General features: G+C 38.7%; 3 protein-coding genes across 10 annotated transcripts in view; 1 reads left to right on the top strand and 2 right to left on the bottom strand.

Annotated features, from left to right (window-relative positions):
• Positions 1–19,479, top strand: part of LOC124861401 (NACHT, LRR and PYD domains-containing protein 4C-like) — a 609,184-nt gene that overhangs the window by 157,807 nt on the left and 431,898 nt on the right. The gene's annotated exons all lie outside the window — the stretch shown is intronic.
• LOC124861391 (NACHT, LRR and PYD domains-containing protein 3-like) overlaps positions 1–19,479 on the bottom strand; it is a 923,911-nt gene that overhangs the window by 864,539 nt on the left and 39,893 nt on the right. The window lies entirely within an intron of this gene.
• Positions 9,463–13,884, bottom strand: LOC124861502 (protein EFR3 homolog B-like). Of its 5 annotated transcripts, none has more exons than XR_007036626.1 (4): positions 13,735–13,884; positions 10,782–10,825; positions 10,598–10,704; positions 9,463–10,333 (listed from the first exon to the last, which is right to left on the bottom strand). XR_007036626.1 is itself a non-coding variant. In XM_047355303.1 (4 exons), the coding sequence occupies exons 2-4, from the start codon at positions 10,846–10,848 to the stop codon at positions 10,199–10,201; spliced, it is 309 nt and encodes a 102-aa protein (XP_047211259.1). In that variant the 5' UTR covers positions 10,849–10,985; positions 13,735–13,872; the 3' UTR covers positions 9,463–10,198. The 5 variants fall into 5 exon arrangements, 1 of the variants encoding a protein (XP_047211259.1); XM_047355303.1 differs by having other exon boundaries at positions 10,782–10,985; positions 13,735–13,872; XR_007036624.1 differs by having other exon boundaries at positions 10,598–10,825.

Here is a 19,479-nt window from a genome sequence, read left to right as displayed (position 1 = left end):
ACCAGGTTTTAACTCTCATCTGCACCCACCTCAATCAACAAAACTAACTACACCATAACACCTCCACAATCAACTAGTTCTTCTTGTTTGGTTTGGGAAGAATATTGCCCCCTAGTGGCTGGTAGTGGCACCAAGATATGTTTGTGTTATTAATGTAATAAAGGGGATTTAATAAAACCTTTAGTTGTTTTTTATAATCAAAGCTTTATACTTCCTCCTGCCTTGAAATGATTTAGTAACAACAGGTCTGTTAAGGGAGTTAAACTTGTCTCGTTCATCCCAAGAGAGGAGCTGCGTTGTTACGGCCGGTGGCCGTGTGTATATTTTTTACTTTTTTTGGTTCAGTCACCAGGATTACATTAAGATCCAGGACGCGCCCCCATTAAATGTTGCAACCCAGCTCAGCCAGGGAAAGGGGAAGCGACATTAAGCCGGGTGTTGTTGGTTTTTGAATAAAAGCTATCTAAGCTTCCTTAGTTCCAGGTTTTTGACAAAAAGAAAATAAAAGGAGAGTTTTAACTTCCTAAAGTGAAGCTTTTGAGCCTGCCTTCAGAAGCTCACAAAAGCCTTTAAAGGTACACAAGACAGGCCGCTGTAAGTTAAAGTTAGACACACATGAGAGTCCACACAGGAGACAACCCCTTTGGCTGTGATGCATGTAGAAAAATATTTGCCTGGAAGTCACAATTAAAAATACACATGAGAATCCACACAGAATAATTTGCTTGTGTGTGGAAAACGTTTTGCTTTAAAATCATATTCATACAAACACATGACAAATCCACACAGGAGAGAAAATCCCATTGGTTGAGATGCTTGTGGTAACATTTTTTTCCTTCAAGTCATCTTTAAACAAACACACAAGGATCCGAACTGAAGAGAAACGTTTTGGATGTGATAAATGTGGTAAAAACTTCAAAAAATTCAAATCTAAACAAACACACTAGAATTTACAGTAAAGAAAAGCCCCTACTGGTTATGATTGTGGAACAAATTTAAGCATAATTTAAGACCCTTTTACATCATACAACGTAGGGCTGGGTGATATGGCCTAGCAGTCCACCTCGGTGACAATAAATGATCGGTAACATTTACCTAAACATCCATCCGTCCTCTACTGTTATAGTCCAGTTGTTATTTGCTGGTTCAGTATGCCTTCAATTTTGAATAAATCCCCAACAGTGTCACCAGCAAAGCACCCCCACACCATCACACCTCCTCCTCCATGCTTCACGGTGGGAACCAGGCATGTAGAGTCCATCCGTTCACCTCTTCTGCGCCGCACAAAGACACGGTGGTTGGAACCAAAGATCTCAAACTTGGACTCATCAGACCAAAGCACAGATTTCCACTGGTCTAATGTCCATTCCTTGTGTTCTTTAGCCCAAACAAGTCTCTTCTGCTTGTTGCCTGTCCTCAGCAGTGGTTTCCTAGTAGCTATTTTACCATGAAGGCCTGATTCACACAGTCTCCTCTTAACAGTTATTCTAGAGATGTGTCTGCTGCTAGAACTCTGTGTGGCATTGACCTGTTAATCTGAGCTGCTGTTAACCTGCGATTTCTGAGGCTGGTGACTCGGATGAACTTATCATCCGCAGCAGAGGTGACTCTTGGTCTTCCTTTCCTGGGGCAGTCCTCATGTGAGCCAGTTTGTTTGTAGCGTTTAATGGTTTTTGCGACTGCACTTGGACACTTTCAAAGTTTTTCCTGTTTTTAGGACTGACTAACCTTCATTTCTTAAAGTATTGATGGCCACTCGTTTTTCTTTATTTAGCTGCTTTTTTTTCTGGCCATAATACAAATTCTAACAGTCTATTCAGTAGAACTATCAGCTGTGTACTGTATCCACCTCCTCCACAACAAAACTGATGATCCCAAACCCATTTATAAGGCTTGAAATCCCACTTATTAAACCTGACTGGGCACACCTGTGAAGTGAAAACCATTTCAGGTGACTACCTCTTGAAGCTCATCAACAGAATGCCAAGAGTGTGCGGAGCAGTAATCAAAGCAAAAGGTGGCTACTTTGAAGAACCTAGACTATAAGACATATTTTTAGTTGTTATCTCCCATTCCACCACATCCCAAAGGTGCTCTATTGGATTGAGATCTGGTGACTGTGGAGGCCATTTGAGTACAGTGAACTCATTGTCATGTTCAAGAAACCAGTCTGAGATGATTCGTACTTCATGACATGGCGCGTTATCCTGCTGGAAGTAACCATCAGAAGATGGGTACACTGTGGTCATAAAGGGATGGACATGGTCAGCAACAATACTCAGGTAGGCTGTGGCGTTGAAACGATGCTCAATTGGTACTAAGGGGCCCCAAATGTGCCAAGAAAATATCACCCACACCACCAGCCTGAACCATTGATATAAGGCAGTATGTATCCAGGCGTTCAGGTTATTGAAGCCAAATTCTGACCCCACCATCCGAATGTTGCAGCAGAAATCGAGACTCGTCAGACCAGGCAACATTTTTCCAATCTTCTATTGTCCAATTTTGGTGAGCCTGTGCGAATGGTAGCCTCAGTTTCCTGTTCTTAGCTGCCAGGAGTGGCCTTGAAAATCCCAGTAGATCAGCAGTTTCTGAAATACTCAGACCAGCAATCTGGCACCAACAACCATGCCACGTTCAAAGTCACTTAAATCACATTTCTTCCCCATTCTGATGCTCGGTTTGAACTGCAGCAGATTGTCTTGACAATGTCTATATGCCTAAATACATTGAGTTGCTGCCATGTGATTGGCTGATCGGAAATTTGTGTTAACGAGCAGCTGGCCGGTGAGTGTATATCAGATTGTTCTAATCTTTATTATCTTTGTAACATTGTCAAGGTAAAGTTGTTCATAATGCATGTAATGTCTTTCAATGATGTCTGCAGATTTTAAAGAAGAGGCTCCTGAAGAACAGAGTCCTGATATGGACCAACAGGAGCTGGAGCTCCTCCACATAAAGGAGGAAAATGAAAGAATCTGGGCCAGCCAGGATCAAGAACAACTGAATGTGAAGGAGGAGACTGATTATACCAGGTTTCCATTAACTGTTGTTCATATGAAGAGTGAAGAGGATGAAGAGAAACCTCTGTTCTCTCAGCTTCATCAACACCAGACAGACGACAGAGATCTTCCAAGCAGCAGCTCAACTGACCAGATAAAAGCAGAAATTAAAGTAGAGGACTGTGGAACATCAGAAACCAGCATAAACCCAGATCTAAATACTCATGGAGGCTTTTCCAACTATTCACTGACTAAAGACAGTGAAGATGATGAAGAGGATGTGAAGCATCATGAATCTGAGCTTAAACACTTGTCAGACTCTGAAACTGAAGACAGTGAGGATGATGATGTGAAGCATCATAACTCTGAACTTAAACGCTTGTCAGTCTCTGAAACTGAAGACAGTGAGGAGGATTGGAAGGAGAGCAGGACTCCAGGGTCAAGCAGAAACGCTGTCAACAAATCTTTGAGCTGCTCTGAGTGTGGGGGAAAATTTGCTAACAGACGCTCTCTTCAGAATCACATGACATGTCATCCAAGATTAACGTCTTCAGATTGTTCCGGTAATGAGACTTGTTTCAGAGAAAAGAAAATTATAGATTCACTGACAAATGTCCAGAAAGGTAGTAAAACGTTTAATTGTGGTGAGTGTGGTCAAGGTTTTACCAGGAAATATAATTTAAAACAACACACAAAAGTCCATACTGGGGAGAAACCCTTTAGTTGTGATGCATGTGGAAAAAGATTTGCCTACAAGTCAAATTTAAACATACACATGAGAATTCACAAAGGAGACAAAGCCTTTGGTTATGATGCATGTGGAAAAAGATTTGTGCAGAAGTCAACTTTAGATAAACACATGAGAATCCACACAGGAGATAAACCTTTTGGTTGTGATGTATGTGGAAAAAGATTTCACTACAAGTCAGATTTAAACACACACTTGAGAATTCACACAGGAGATAAACCTTTTGGTTGTGATGCATGTGGAAAAAGATTTCACTACAAGTCAGATTTAAACACACACTTGAGAATTCACACAGGAGATAAACCTTTTGGTTGTGATGCATGTGGAAAACGATTTGCTGTCAAATAAAAATTAAACACACACATGAGAATTCACAAAGGAGACAAACCCTTTGGTTGTGATGCATGTGGTAAACGATTTGCAGTCAAATCAAAATTAAACACACACATGAGAATTCACACAGGAGATAAACCTTTTGGTTGTGATGCATGTGGAAAAAGATTTGTCTTCAAGTCACAATTAAACACACACATGAGAATCCACACAGGAGACAAACCCTTTGGTTGTGATGTATGTGGAAAAAGCTTTGTGCAGAAGTCAACTTTAGATAAACACATGACAATCCACACAGGAGATAAACCTTTTGGTTGTGATGCATGTGGAAAACGATTTGCAGTCAAGTCACAACTAAACACGCACATGAGAATTCACACAGGAGACAAACCTTTTAGTTGTGATGCATGTGGAAAAAGATTTGCCTGGAAGTCATATTTAGACAAACACATGAGAATCCACACAGAAGACAAACCCTTCGCCTGTGATGCATGTGGAAAGAGATTTTCCTGGAAGTCAAATTTAGATAGACACATGAGAATCCACACAGGAGATTAACATTTGCTTGTGATGCATGTGGAAAAGGTTTTGCTTCAAAATCATATTTATACAAACACATGACAAATCCACACAGGAGAGAAAAAACATTTGGTTCAGATGCTTGTGGCAACTTCTTTGCCTTCAAGTCATCTTTAAACATACACACAAGAATCCAAACTGGAGAGACACTTTTTTGATGAAATAAAAGATAAACCCTTTGCTGGTTATGATTAAGCATAATTTAAGACCCTCTTTACACTATATTGCGTAGGTCCCAGGAAGCAATGTTTTTCCACGTCTGTTATCAGTTTAGCTAGCCAATAGTGGCAGATTCATGGAAGTCCCAGTTGCTTGTTCTGAAAAGCAGCAGCAGCTCGCTTATTTAGTTTGCCCGGGAGTGGATATACACCAGATAGATAGTGGTGAAAAAGTGTTTGCCACCTAAACCTAATAACTGGTTGGGCTAACCCTCAACAGCAACAACTGCAATAAAGCATTTGCTATAACATGCAATGAGTCTTTTACAGCCCTATGGAGGAATGTTGGTCCACTAATTTTTGCAGAATTGTTGTAATTCTGCCACAGTGGAGGGTTTTCGAGCATGAGCACGCTTTTTCTCAGTTAAGATTATAATACAGTTTTAAAGTCACACATTAACTGTGACTGTCTTATCTTTTTCAGAAGTCTTAACTGTCTTATCTTTTTCAGAAGTAGAAAACTACAAGTATAATCAAAGCAACATGTATGATGATTTTCTATTTTTCTACAATTATTAAATGTAATGAAGAGTGGTAATGTTATTCAATTGTGATGTATTCATAAAAATGAAGTGATGGTTTTTTTTTTTAGCTATAACTGGTATGAGAGCAAGAAGCAGAGAAATGGTGTGTTAGAAAGCTTGAGGCTGAGCAGATAAGGAGGGCACCATGGCTTGGGAGCCAGAGGCGGCAGAGACATAACATTAGGACGGGAGGGGCAGAGGAGAGCCAGCTCATGGGAACTGGGCATGGATGGAAGGTCAACGAGCAAGATCAAGTCATAACAAGCATGGGAGCGAGAAACGAGAAGCCAGGTTCATGCTGTTTTCATCAGTCTGAAGTTCGAAAAACAGGCAAAAGTCATCGGACCAGGATGGGAGCGGGAGTCATGAAGGTCAAAAAACAGGCAAAAGTCATAACACAGGGAGCCAGCTGGGGGATGTTTACGACTCTGTCTACGGAGGCCAGGAGACGGCACCGAAAAGTCACGGCGACCGTGTAACTCAATGATGGGATAGCTTGCCCGGCAACAGGGGATGAGCAGTGAGGCTATCTGCACTATAAAAACTCTGCCAAAGAAAGAAACGGGGTCGTTTCCTTGCAGAAGACCAGCGAACAAGATGGGACAAAGAAAGAAGCTACAGATGAATCAGAAGACCGGAGACGCAGCCCCGCTGACAATTCTGCATTATAGAGAGGATCAACCCGTGTGCCCTGAGAAGAGCTGCAACTCAGAATTGAGAATCTGAATTTCATCTGTTGCATTTTTACCAAGACAACTGAAGTGAACTTGGTCAGTGAACAACTGATTGCTCTAAGTTTCAGGCTTCTGGAAATCCTGAACCAACCTCAATTACACCTCAAAGGTTTCCTTCAACTATTCAGGCTCTGGAAGCTACTGACATTTGAAACATATGCCAACAAAGTTTCCGTTTTTTAAATTGAAAATTTTTTTTTTTTCAACTTTGCCATTGAAACCACGAGCATCAGTGCCTGTCCACTTAGAGGAAGAAAACTGAAGATTTGCCTCTCATCCAAGAAAACAATCACTTGTGGCCTACTGAAGAAATCACTCCAGTCGGATCCATGGTGAGCCTCCGTCTCCAAAGCCTCTTCAGCCTTACCAGTTTCAGCATTAGGGAAAGATAGGTTAAGTTGATTGATTTATTTCTATTATTCAATTTTGCTGATTGTTAATCTGTTACTGACACCTGCAAAATTAAATAAAGCATATAAAATTCTAGATTTATTGTGAACAATAATTTATTGTGGTGAATTATTTGAGTCACCTTATTTCTGGGTTTTTCGTTGGTGGTAAAAAGTCTTGTTGCCTGATTCCAAATGATTTTAGGAGGTTTTTTATAGGTTGCTGTTACGACCCCACTCGGTCTAGGGGTAGGGGGAAGTAAACATTCAAACCAGGTGTTGTTGGTTTTATGAAAGAAAGAGTGTTCACTCGCCTTGCTAAAGCTTCTTTGACCTTAAACCTCGCCAAATGTGACTTTGGGAAAGCCACAGTGACCTATCTTGGTAGACAGGTAGGCCAAGGACAAGTGCGACCTTTAAAATAAAAAGTTTCTGAGTAACAGAACATTTATGGAGAAACATTTGTTTTTTATACAGAACTAGATCTATTTGCTTCTCAGTTGGTTGGTTGGTCATGTCATTTGAGGTGCTGTGCTGTGGACCCGATGATCCTGGGTTCAAACCCTGCCACCTCCAGTCCTTCATAAGCAAATTCAAACTCAGCATTCCAACTTTCAGCAAAAGAAAAATGAAAAGCCCAACAATTAGTGTCATGGCAGATTATGTAGGTACACCTATGATGCTACGGCAAGGGGGAGCCAGGACGACAGGTTAGGGAGGGGATGTATCATCATCCCCACCATTTTAGAGGACTTTAACCTTCAGGGCAGCTGACCTGAAAGATTACGACTGGACATAAGGTGACCACATCCTGCCCCAGCTGAATCTATGTACTAATGTGCTCTCTGTAAATAATAATGTGTGAAGGGTCTTGTGGTGGGGACTGTTCGCGACCGTAAGTCGCCAGTGGTGCAGCGTCTGGTTCAAATCTCCACCACAACCAGGCCTGGATCATCCTAGAAAGCTTAGCTGTTATATACTCTCTAATCCCTGAAAGATATAGAAAAAAACACACACATACATGCTGTTTGTGCTTAACCCATTAACATTGTAAAACATCGTAACACAGCCATTATACCTAGATGTTTTTAGTATATGTTGTGAAAATGCAAGTGTGTGTTCCTTCCCTTCTTTGCCCCATATGTCCTACTTCTATCACACCTAGTTTTACAACAGCAAGTATTTTGCTGCTAGTTATTCCTCCTCTATTGGTCGTTGAAATGTTTTCTCATTCTTTGTTGCTGCATTCCAGTTAGTAGACACATTGGTTGGTCAGTCGGTCGCAAGAAGAATAAAATATAAAACCCCTCTAGTTTTCCCCTGTGGTAGTAATGTTGTTAACAACATAATCAGTAAGAGTCTGGGCCGTAGTTTAGTTCACTAAAGTAAGTAAGTATGTTAACTGTGTGTAATAAATGCTAAACTATGTAGTGGTTCTTACATGCAGTATGAAGGTTCTTTCCTTTTATGTCCTGCTTCTCCAACATCTAGATGTGCTTTGAACATAGAAACTTGTCAACTCCTAACAGTTCTCTCTACACTCTGAGCAAACCATTATGCAGGACTAGATCTTCTCTCCAGGTCGTAGCTCAGGCAGGAATTGAACCCAGGAACTCCACCACTGGCATCTTCTGGTCACAGACAGTTCCTCCACACCATCAGGTCTGCTCCTCTCTCATCTCTCTTCTCTTGGTGCTTTTCAACTTTTCACTTTCATCCCTGAACTTCTCAAAATACAGACTCTGAGGTTCTTCACAACAAATCAGATCCTTAATGGTTCCTGATGAGAAGTTGAACCCAGACTTTCTTGAATCTCCACCCTACGGTCCATCATGTTGAGCTATTGACTCACACTGGTTCAACTTTTTGAAATGTTCTTCAAAGTTCTCTGAAATTATTCAGTTTTGGTTTTTAAAAACATGGATCTTCTCAGTCTTGATCCAATGACCTCCATGTTGCTGATCTCTGAGCAAACACCTTAAGCTATCCAACCAGACATTTTACTGTAATATTGTAAACCCTTTCAGTCATGACCTCTGACCTATTGGCTCAATATGATGGATGGAGCTGACAGCAGCTGGTTTATGAACTAATGTGAATTTTCTTTCAACTTTACTAACTAATGTCAAGTTCAATTCCATTGATAAAGTCATAGAAAAATGTCTAAAGCTGTTAAACTATCTCAACATCATTTATGGTAAAGATCTATTAATAGAAGCTCTTTGTACAGTTGAGGACTTGAACTAGGACACTAAATGTTCTCAGTACTTTAGTCTATCACACTGAGCTGTTGGCTCATTCAGGGTTTCTCTCTTTTTCTGGACTTTTATCATTTTATTTCCACAGTTGGACTGAAGTTAATGTCACCACAGACTTTGATCCCATGCTGTCTGAGCTTTATTCCCTCCCTTCCTCCCCTTCTATTATGTTCTCACACATTGAAATCATGCTGGGGTTTGGTTATCTGCTGGCTTTCAGCACAGGTGACATCCAGCTCAACAGTGTTTGGCTCCAGCTGGAAAACATGGTTGAACTTTCTGAAGGTAAATGTGAATTTGTATCCAGTAACAGGTCATTTCTATATCAGCAGCCAAGGAATCATTTAATGTGTGTTTACTGTAACCTTCTGTTTTTATTTGCTTTTATTCATGCTGTCGTTTTTTACAGCTCTCACTTTTAGAGCAGTGGGTGGAAATTTGTTGCTGTTGTGTTATTTGACTTGTTTTATTTTCAGTCTAAATATTTGATTAAAAACACATCATGAAAAATGAACATGACACACTGAGTTCTTTCCTTCAGCATTTTCTTGTTTTAATCGTGTTAAATGTGTTTGTCAGTCTTTGGTTTCTTTATCCTCCAATTCTTAATAAAATGAGTTATTGAGTCAGAAAGCTGGACGTTGCTTCTTAAAACTATTTAAAGTAAAACAAGGAAATAAAAACAGACATTTCTTTATTCAAAGATTTAACAAAGTAGTCAAATAACACTGAATGCAGTTATTTCATCTTTAAGTTTGAAGCAGAACCTGTGGAAGTATCTGTGCTCCCTCTAGTGGACAGATTAGTTGTAGCAGAAGGTAACTGAGTTGGGACGCTGCACAGATATGATCATTCTTGATCAGTGTCTCCATGAATCAGATGTTTTCTGTGTTTCATACCCTGTCTGTCCTTCCTCCAGTTTGCTGCGTTTAAACCCTGACACAGTTGGTTTTAGATGAAGCCCATGCAGTTCATACTAACCAACACCTTGATCTACCAGGTCACACATGATACATGAAACATGGTTCAAACTTTCCACTCTGAGATCATCATCTCCAACAGTTTATCAGCAATGTTTCAGAATAATAAAAAGTTGGTTTAAAGTTTAGGGACAAAACTAAATAAAAGGACAGTTAAAGTTGAATTAGTTCAACATGATTTAAAATGAAGTTTTCTTTTTGACAATCACACTTCAAGAATCACAACTAAATGAAACATAAAACTGGGAAATACTGAGATCAACACAAAACTAAATCTTTCTCAGAGGAACAAAACAGCCACTGAGAAAAACTTCTTCTATGAACACAAAACATGACTCATGCTACATGTTTCCAGTCCTCAGTTGTTCTGTCCTCTGTTCCTTGAACACAACATCAGATGCTTCATAATGATCCAGGTCATCCTGTTGAGTCTCTAATACACACAGAGGTCAGGAAAGTTCATCTCATAGATCGGCGTCCAACGACGAGACGATTGTCCAGATGGAGACGGAGGAGGACGAACAATCAGATCAAAGACCTGATCTAGTTTGGACTGAAGCAATGAGGTCTGTGGAGAAGACAGAACCATCAGTTAGTTTGGTGGTTTGACATGTTTCCATCCAGAACCACTAGAACTGTACATCTGTTTGTTCACAAAGATTCCAGTCTGACCAAGATCTTCCAAAAAGGTTCATTTTTAGATTGAGGTTCTGGTACCAACTGATGACCTGATTACAGTAAATCAGAACCAGAAACAGTTTTACAATCAGATAAACCTTCACCTTAGAAACCAAACAGAATTACTCCAGGTTTACTTCAGTAAGTGTCTCACCCTGGATCCACAGAGAGCTGCTATTTCCTCAGAAGGAGCTGTCTGAAACCTCTCCACCACCTGCATCCTCTTCCTCCTTTCCTCCTCCTCCACAGGTCCTCTATCCTCTAAAAGAAAGACAACGTCTCTAAGAAATGCAGAAACAAATCATGACAACATGCATGTAGGAGATGAAACATTTTACCAATGGTGTTCTCCAGCGTCTCAAAGATGATCAGTCTGAGGTTTCTGCAGAGCACAAAGTGAAACATCAGTAAATGTGGAGATGAACGGTTAAACTTAGACACACAGAACCAAACCTGAGGATCAGAACTGGACTCATGGTCTAAGGCTGTCTGGAGAGAGACGGTGTCTGAGATACTTATCTTCCTGGACAGACGATCTTCATCTGAAACCAAACCAAAGTCTGAGAACTACAAATCCCAGGGCAGACTTTGACTCTGGTGATGTTTTGTGTCAGGAATGCTTAACATTAACACTCAATAAAAAGTTCTTCTAAACTGATATCTGTAAAAACTTTGACTTTAGGTTCTAACGTGTGTTAAAGAGTGTTTTTCTCCATCAGCTGAGGTGTAGAAGGTGTGTTGAGGCGTCCACACGTGTTTCAGGAAGTAAATATCCTGACCGTCTCTACCAGGATCAGTCTAATAAAGGCCCAAACATTAAAGTCACATGTTTGAATTATTCTCCAGAGCTCTTGGAAAGTCTAACAAGAAGAAATGGTGACTGACTGAAGTTTTTATCAAGGACATTAGTTAAGTTTGTTCATATTAGTTCATATTAGTTGCTGCAGTTTTAAATTATATTTGGTTTTTTCTTGGCCCCAAAAACCATGATAATTTCCTCTCATCCTGAGATGTTTTATTGTTTAAAGTTTATGATGGTATTTAGTTATGAAATATATCTTTTTATTATCTGATTTTAAATAAGTCCTAATTTTAGGGTCCTGGAAAGGAAGACCAGCTGTTAAACATCCACCAAGAGGAGCAGTTTTTATTGAGACAACCTATTTCAGAATTTATGTAAATATAATATATGTTAAAAAACAACCTTCACTTTCTTTGCTCAGCTTCATCTGATCTTGCATAATGTAGCTGCTGTTGCATCTTTGGCTTTCTGGTCGTCACGGTTTAAACCTTCCAGCAATTCATAAGAAATCTCATCTCTTCTGATCAGATGTCAGAATTTAACAATAAGTGAACAAAAGCTGTGAAAAAGGAACAACTCTGTATGGATCGGGACTAAAGGATGTCTTTTTAGTGGCAGTCTGCTTATGAAATAAATAACATGAATGAAAACACTGTCAAGTTCAACACTGTGAGTTAAATAATATTGTCAGACATAAAACGTGAATAAATCATAGTGTAAAAACGCTCAGCTGCTCTTGTTTGTGGTCGGCCATGTTTGTTTCCTCTTTGCCTTCTCAGAAAGCTGCTCAGCAGCTCTGATTCTGATCATTATTTTTAGCTGCTTGGTTGAATGCAAATGTTAAGAGACGTTTTATGTTCCATAGACATGTGGAGACTGACTATATGTGACGTATCGTGTTTGAGATGTTAATTTCTCTTCAAGAATATTGATCCTGGTGTCATCAAAACTCTGATCAGTTGTTCATGCAGCTAATTATATATTATATTTACTTTAAGAGTTGGTTCCTTATTTGGCATCTAATGGAAAACGTCAGAATGATCCAGGTTAGTTAGAGAACAGAGAGAGTCACAAATACATGGAAGCTTTCAGAGCTTTGGATCCTCACAGTGAGACCTTCTTGGACTCAGGTAAAGTCAAACCATTCCTGGATTTAACAAAGACTCCAATAAATGAGGCAGAGTTTCCAGCTGCTCATCAGTTATTTTGAAGTCATAGAGCTGTCCAGGGTGCTGAAGCTCTGACTGTTGACCAGCTTCTTCCTACCTATGTCAGTGTTTTGGACTCCATGGTTGTTGTCTGCACTGCATTAAAACATGAGTTGACCTTCTGTGGATCCACAGCTAGATGAGAAAATCTCATTTTCTTCACTGAGGAACATTTATTCTGATCACAGATTAACTGTAGAAGAGGTCACCTTCTTACTGATTGTTGTTAACATACGGTGTTCAATTAATACAGTTGAAGGACCAACAATTACTGTCTTTTATTTTGATAACAGTTTAGAAACAGCAACTGTACTACTTGAACTGTAGTTGAACTTAATGTAGTAAACGTCTAAATGAGAACGACAAATTAATTGTTGCTGGGACTTTAGTGACAGTGTTGCTCAGACTTGTTGTAACTTGTTTTGGATCGGTCAACAAATTAAAGTAATATTAAGAAAACACAAACAAAGATGATGTTGTTGGAAGTAATGTTTGAAAAACGTCTTGTTTTACAAAACAAAATAAGGAAGAGTCAGTGACAAAGAGGAAGGGAGGCAGGTGGATAAGATAGGAAGAAAAACCACCAGTCATTGTCAGGTATAATATTTATACAAGACAGTTCCAGGCTGTCCTTACAGAAAACCACAACAGAAAAAGAAAGAAAATCAATCAATGGATGAATGTAATTTAAGGCAGATAGAGGTTAAAGGTTAGATGACAGACTTAGGTTTTCACTAAAGAACTTAACAGACTAAAAGCAGCTCTAAACATAAATGTTTCAGTGAAGTTTTTCTACATCATAATAAAAACTACAACAGGAAGTAAACACAGCCCTGCATCTGTAGTGTCCAGTCCTGAGGTGTGAACTATTGCTCCCAATATCTCACCACCAGTAAGAAATGAGCACTGATAATGATATATAGTTATTAATTTAATAATACAACAAAATGAACTGCAGAGTGAATCAGGAAATAAGTTCAGACACATTTGATACTACAGGCATGCAGAAGCAAAGCACAATTTGAACATCTATGATGTATTAACTAACATCTTGCACGTTTTTCTTCACAAATTGTAAAGGCAAACATATCAGAATGTTAAAATATCATTTGAAGGTTTATACCATGTCTATCAAATATTCCAAATAATTTAGCTCACTAAATTAGGCTTCTTTATCACGATGTTTCTGTACTTCATATGTTGTAGCTAGCGGTTAGTTCGCTAAGCTCTGTCTTTTCTTAGCTTGATAGCTGTGGATATTTTCTTCATGGAGGAACTTACACCCCTTGTCCAGTTTATTTGTTCATGAATTCACCACTGCGATTGTCTCCGCATCAGCGAATGAAAAGGCTGGCAAATTCAGCAACCTTGTTGAGAAAATAAGAGCCATTTTTCCTTATTATGTCTGAGACCCGCAAAAACAGGAAGTGACCCAGCATCTGTAGACGCTACTTCCGGTTGTCGTGAAAAACGTCTTGATAATTTAACATTTCATAAATATTTGACTAACTTTCAAGTGAAAACTCTGTAGAGCTGTTTCTAATTCACACTTACTGAGAAAACATTGATTTCATGCTAAAGGAGGAAGAGGAGTTAGGAAATAAAAGTAGAAGCAGCAACAGATCAACAATGGATTCATCAGCCAATCAGGAGCTAGAAACCAGCTAGCTGCTCAGTTAGATCCTCTGGTGGACACAGTGTGTAACTACAAGCAAAGTAAAGTTAAACACATAATATATAGTTAGCATTTCCTGTTAGTTATTTCAAAATAAATCACCGGTAACTGGATTTATCTGTATTATATATATTTGTGTATTTACATTGGAAATTACATTTGTTGTATCAGAGAGAGTTAAAAAGTCAAAATGACCTGATGACAAAAGATCTTCTCAGCCGCTCCATTCTTGAGTACAGCGAGCAGAGACTCCAACTATTGCTGCAGCTACTCTTCTGACCAGCCAGAAGACTGAGAAGAGGGTTTCTGTTGTTGTCTATTATTGCTCTGAGAGTAAATTAGAACCAGAGATAATCACTACATATCAGCTGCTGTGTTAAACTCTGTATTAACAGGATGTGTTTATGTTCAGACTGAATTAAACCCAGCAGTGAATCTTATTCATGTTTAACAACATTAATTTAAGCTAATTTTATCTCACTTCATAAACGTTAAAATTATAACAAAGAAAGAAAAACAATCCATCCTGTTGAACAATAAATATGAATATCTGTAGTTACAACACATCACCACCAGAGGGCAGTGACTAGTTATATTGAAACAAAACGGTTAAACTTTATAATTTTCATTAAATATTTTCTGATTACATCTATTGATATAACCCTGTAAATAACAATCTACATATTTTATACATGTATGTTATTAGAGATGGACATTCATTAATAATCATAGAGTACTAGTACTGTATTTACTCTCACTGCTTCTATATCATACTTCCTCAATTCTTGCTTTAATTTTTCTCTACTCATCCTATATTTTTCACATTGAATTACAAAATGCTCTACTGTTTTCAAATCCATTCCACAATCACATCTGCCTGTTGGATGTTTACCCAAGATATGTAAAGTTTTATTTAATTGTGTATGTCCTAATCGTAATCTTGTTATGACTGCCTGTTCTTTTCGATATTCTCCAATTACTTCCATTTTACCTACCGATTTTTGTATTTGAAATAGATGTTGTCCTTTGGTTCCCTCATCCCAAAGCTGCTGCCATTCTTTGTTCTTAAAAACAGATTTTAATTCAGATTTACTAAATGCAATTTCCATAATTCTATCTTGATTTAAAGACTGTTTGGCTAAACGATCTGCAACTTCATTACCTTCTATTTCTTTATGAGCAGGAACCCACATGAACTTAACTATTAAATGAAATTGTGTTAGTCTAAATAAAATGTCATAAATTTCATATACTAAATCTATATGGCTTTTGGATGAGAAACCCATAATCGACATCAAGGAGGACAGTGAATCTGAGCAGATAAGAAGTCTTTCTATTCTGTTTTGTTCTACCCATTGTAACGCCATCAGAATTGCAATCATTTCAACTGTAAAGACAGCTAAATGATCTGATGTTCTTTGCTTCAATGATATGTTTAGGTCAGGAATAAAATATGCAAATCCTGTTTTACCGGACTCTGAATCCTTAGAACCATCTGTATATATTACAAAAAATGATCTGTATGTGTTCTCAAATCTATGATGTACTATATCTATCCAATTCCTCTTATCTTTATAAATCTGCATTTCTTTATGGATATCTAGATCAACATTAATGCCAGGAAACAACCAATAAGATGTAACTGAATAGGGTACAGCAATGCTATATCTCTTCCCTTGTAATCCCATTTGATTACCACATGTTTGCTGCCCAAGCAAAACAGTCTACTTTTGCGTTTCGATTTTCCCAGCACCGCTGTAAAGGTTTAACTGCTGGATGTCTTTCTGCCTTATGTCCTTGCAAATTTGCCCAATAATTCATCATAACTTGTTTATATCTTAGATACAAAGGGAGCTCTCCTATTTCCACCTGTACAGCCAAATTTGGAGAGGTTCTCATAGCCCCACAACATAATCTCACTTGATTCTGAATTATCTCTAATTTATGAATCATTGTTTTTGCAGCCAGTTTATATACTACAGATCCATAATCCAATATTGATCTTATCAGAGCGATATATATCGTTCTTAGAACAGTTTTATCTGCCCCCCAATCTGATCCTGTTAAGCACCTCATCATATTCACAATTTTCTTACAACTGCTTTATCTACCTCATACATCATCGGATCCACACCTAATTTTGTGTGATTCATCAGTGAAGTCTCCTTAACATATTATTAGCATGGTTGATTGATGGTATCAACTAAGCCATGCCCCCTCACAAAAATTACAACTTTATTTGGTGATTTTCTTTCCTTTAATTCAATTCAATTCTGTTTATTTATATATAGCACCAATTCACAACACATGTCGTCTCAAGGCACTTCACAAAAGTCAGGTACATACATTCTAATTAATCCTAATCATTTAACAGTGCAGTCAGATTCAGTTATTTATTCAAATTGGATAAAAAGTTTTTCTGTCTAAGGAAACCCAGCAGATTGCATCGAGTCAGAGATTTGTAGCAGTCACTCCTCCTGGATGAGCATGTAGAGACAGTGGACAGTCACTGGCGTTAAGGAATCAAATTAGTTTTAAAAGTAATTAAGGAAAACAACTGGTATGTGTTTAAACAACCAGTCACAATACAAATCCTGGTTCACACGGCATGATTTTATGACGATTTTCACCCCGATCTTCCGACATGCCCTATCATCGTGCTGGCTATCAAGAAAATTTTATGAGATAATCATGCCGTGTGTGGTGGGTTAAGAGTGATCTAGTCTGCTTGGAAGGATGTCAGGACTGCTCTGAACTCAAATCAGAGATATTCCACATGTTGGATCGTCTTGCCAAGATTTCCTACTCTGTGGGGTATTTCCCTGAGGACATACAAGCATGCAGCCTTGTTGAATGTGACGTGTAGCCAATCAGAAAGTGAGGTGAGATTAAAAACGGAAGGGAATTACTCTGAACTCACGTTTGATCTCAAGAGGGTTTGTGAAATTTTCAGTCTGAAATCTGAATACTTGTGAGTGAAATGTGTTCGTTAGTGGTGTGTTGAGCTTGGAATCACACGTTGTAGGACCGTACCTGTTATACCTACAATTTTGTATTGTCACATATGGGGTCTTCGGTTTTGAAAATCAGCTGATCATCTGAAAACCCTTCAGTGTGAACCAGGCATTACACATTATTTTAATAAAATGTTTTTTAAAGAATGAATTCTCAAATTAGAAAACAACCAATTTGGACAACTGATTTTCAATGTTATACAATTCTTCCTCAGCACATGGTTAAACTACATCATTAACTCTTAAAATGGTGGTGCAAACCTTTATTTAAAAGTGCCAGGGGGCGCACGGCTGATGGACAAACAGGGAAATATGGTGGTACCACATCCGAGTTACCAAATCCTAACACAAAGAAAGTAGCTCATTCAACAGTTGTATAAGTTTTACCCATATGTTAATATTTGTACTAATGGTATTTAATGTGTATACAAGCTCTGACGGCACGTTATCTAACAAGTATGGAATGAATGAAGCAAGCTATGTTGTAAACAAAGCTGTCTACCATGTAATATTAGCAGAGGTATTAGCATGTTAGCTGCTAGCAGAGACAGCCTTTAGCAGGTTTTAAGCAATATTCGAACAAATTTTTAGCAGGTTAGTTCAAAGAGATTAAGGAAAAGCACAGATAAAAGCAAATGGAGCAAATTCCATTACTGAACCGCCAGTGTTTAAACATATAATTGAAATAAAGTTTGTCTCAGCTTTAAAACAACACAGAACAAGTGAGACTAGCCTTAAGGCTTAGAGGTATGTTCACATTAGCATCACAAGGTTGCCTTATACCACCACAAACAAAAGCTAAACACCATGAAATTAACAATATTTAGGTTGTTTTATCCTAAACTAATTTTCTCTGCCCAGACACAACCTCTTATGTGGACAATTCTGATGAACAGAAGCGAAGAAAGGTCTAAGTCCACGTTTCATCCCAAGCTGAGGCACAACAATGTGAGAGATGAGCAGCCAGAGGCGACAATATATCAAACAATATGTATATGATCCATAACAAAGATTTCTAGAATGAAACTCATCTCTATAATAATTCAACAAAATTCTAGAATAGTATGACACAAGATAGCAACTTATTACATGACAAGTTTTGTTATTCTTTAGGATTTTTTACCTTGTTTTCTGGTTGATAATATTCTTGTGGACTTTAATGCAATGTATCACCATAACAAAGTCACAGTTGTTTACAAGGACAACTCAAAAGCTCAAACACCCAAACTGCGACCCAAAGAGTTAACAAGGAACCAGTGTCATTGCACCAAAGGAGGGGAGAGGGTTTGGTGGGGATGGGGAGTTTGTCAGGTGTTCGGGGATTTAATCCATCTTTTTCATCGACCACAATAGATGTATGATCTCTAGAAAAAAAAGATCAACACACTTGAAGCACAACTAGGACCCAACCCAGAGCATTGTGGAATTAGCTAGATCCAAGATGGCGCTATACATGGCCATCTCTGTACTTTTTTTTTTTTTTCCTGTATTTGTACTGTACTTTGCAGTTGTGCTACAGGTACTTCTAACCAGACAGCAACTCCTAAGAATCAGTCAGTCCTCTCTGAGTAACTCTTCTCCGGTTTCCACCCATTCAGAGATTTTTTTGAAATCCTGGTTGGAAGTGCAGTTGCTCTTTGTGGGAAGTACTGGAGAACCAGACTGGGAAATGTGCAGGTATGCTTGTCAAGCTCTGACAGGACTGCAAGCTCTGCTTTCGTGTATCTACCTGGCGAATATCCGCTACTTGGCAAACTAAACGAGCGAGATGCTCGTCCTCAGCATAAGAAACTGGGATTTCCACAGATATGCCGTCCTTAGTGGACTGACCTAATTACAGATGTGGAAGAACCAACACCAAGACTCCCCCATCATTGTTCTCCAATATTTTACAGCACAAATCTCACTTATGAACTTCCTAAATACAGAGAGCTCAACCAGAGATGCTAACACTCTTGACCACTGATACACAGTTTGAAAGGATACCTACTGCCCTGTGCCCTGAACAGCTTCAGGACTCTGAACACCATCTGCTTCAGCTCACACAAACCAACAGAAATAAAGAACTTGTAAGCCTGCGGTAAGGACTATAAAGAAGTGGACAGAGGAATTAAAGCAGAAGGTACCGGCCTGCTTTGAATGCATCGATTGGAGTGTTTTTTTAAGCTGCAGCCACTGACCTCAACAAACTCATTGACACAATGACATCATAAACCAGTTTTGGTGAGGACATTTGTGTGTCCACCAAGACATTTTGCACATACAACAACAGCAACCACACCTGTTCATACACACATTAACACACTGACAGTGGTAAGCTACATTGTAACCACAGCT

The sequence above is a fragment of the Girardinichthys multiradiatus genome, chromosome 24 (assembly GCF_021462225.1).
Source record: "Girardinichthys multiradiatus isolate DD_20200921_A chromosome 24, DD_fGirMul_XY1, whole genome shotgun sequence".
Taxonomy (NCBI): domain Eukaryota; kingdom Metazoa; phylum Chordata; class Actinopteri; order Cyprinodontiformes; family Goodeidae; genus Girardinichthys; species Girardinichthys multiradiatus.
Note: the sequence above shows the minus strand (reverse complement) of the source record. Positions and strands in the feature narration are given on the sequence as shown.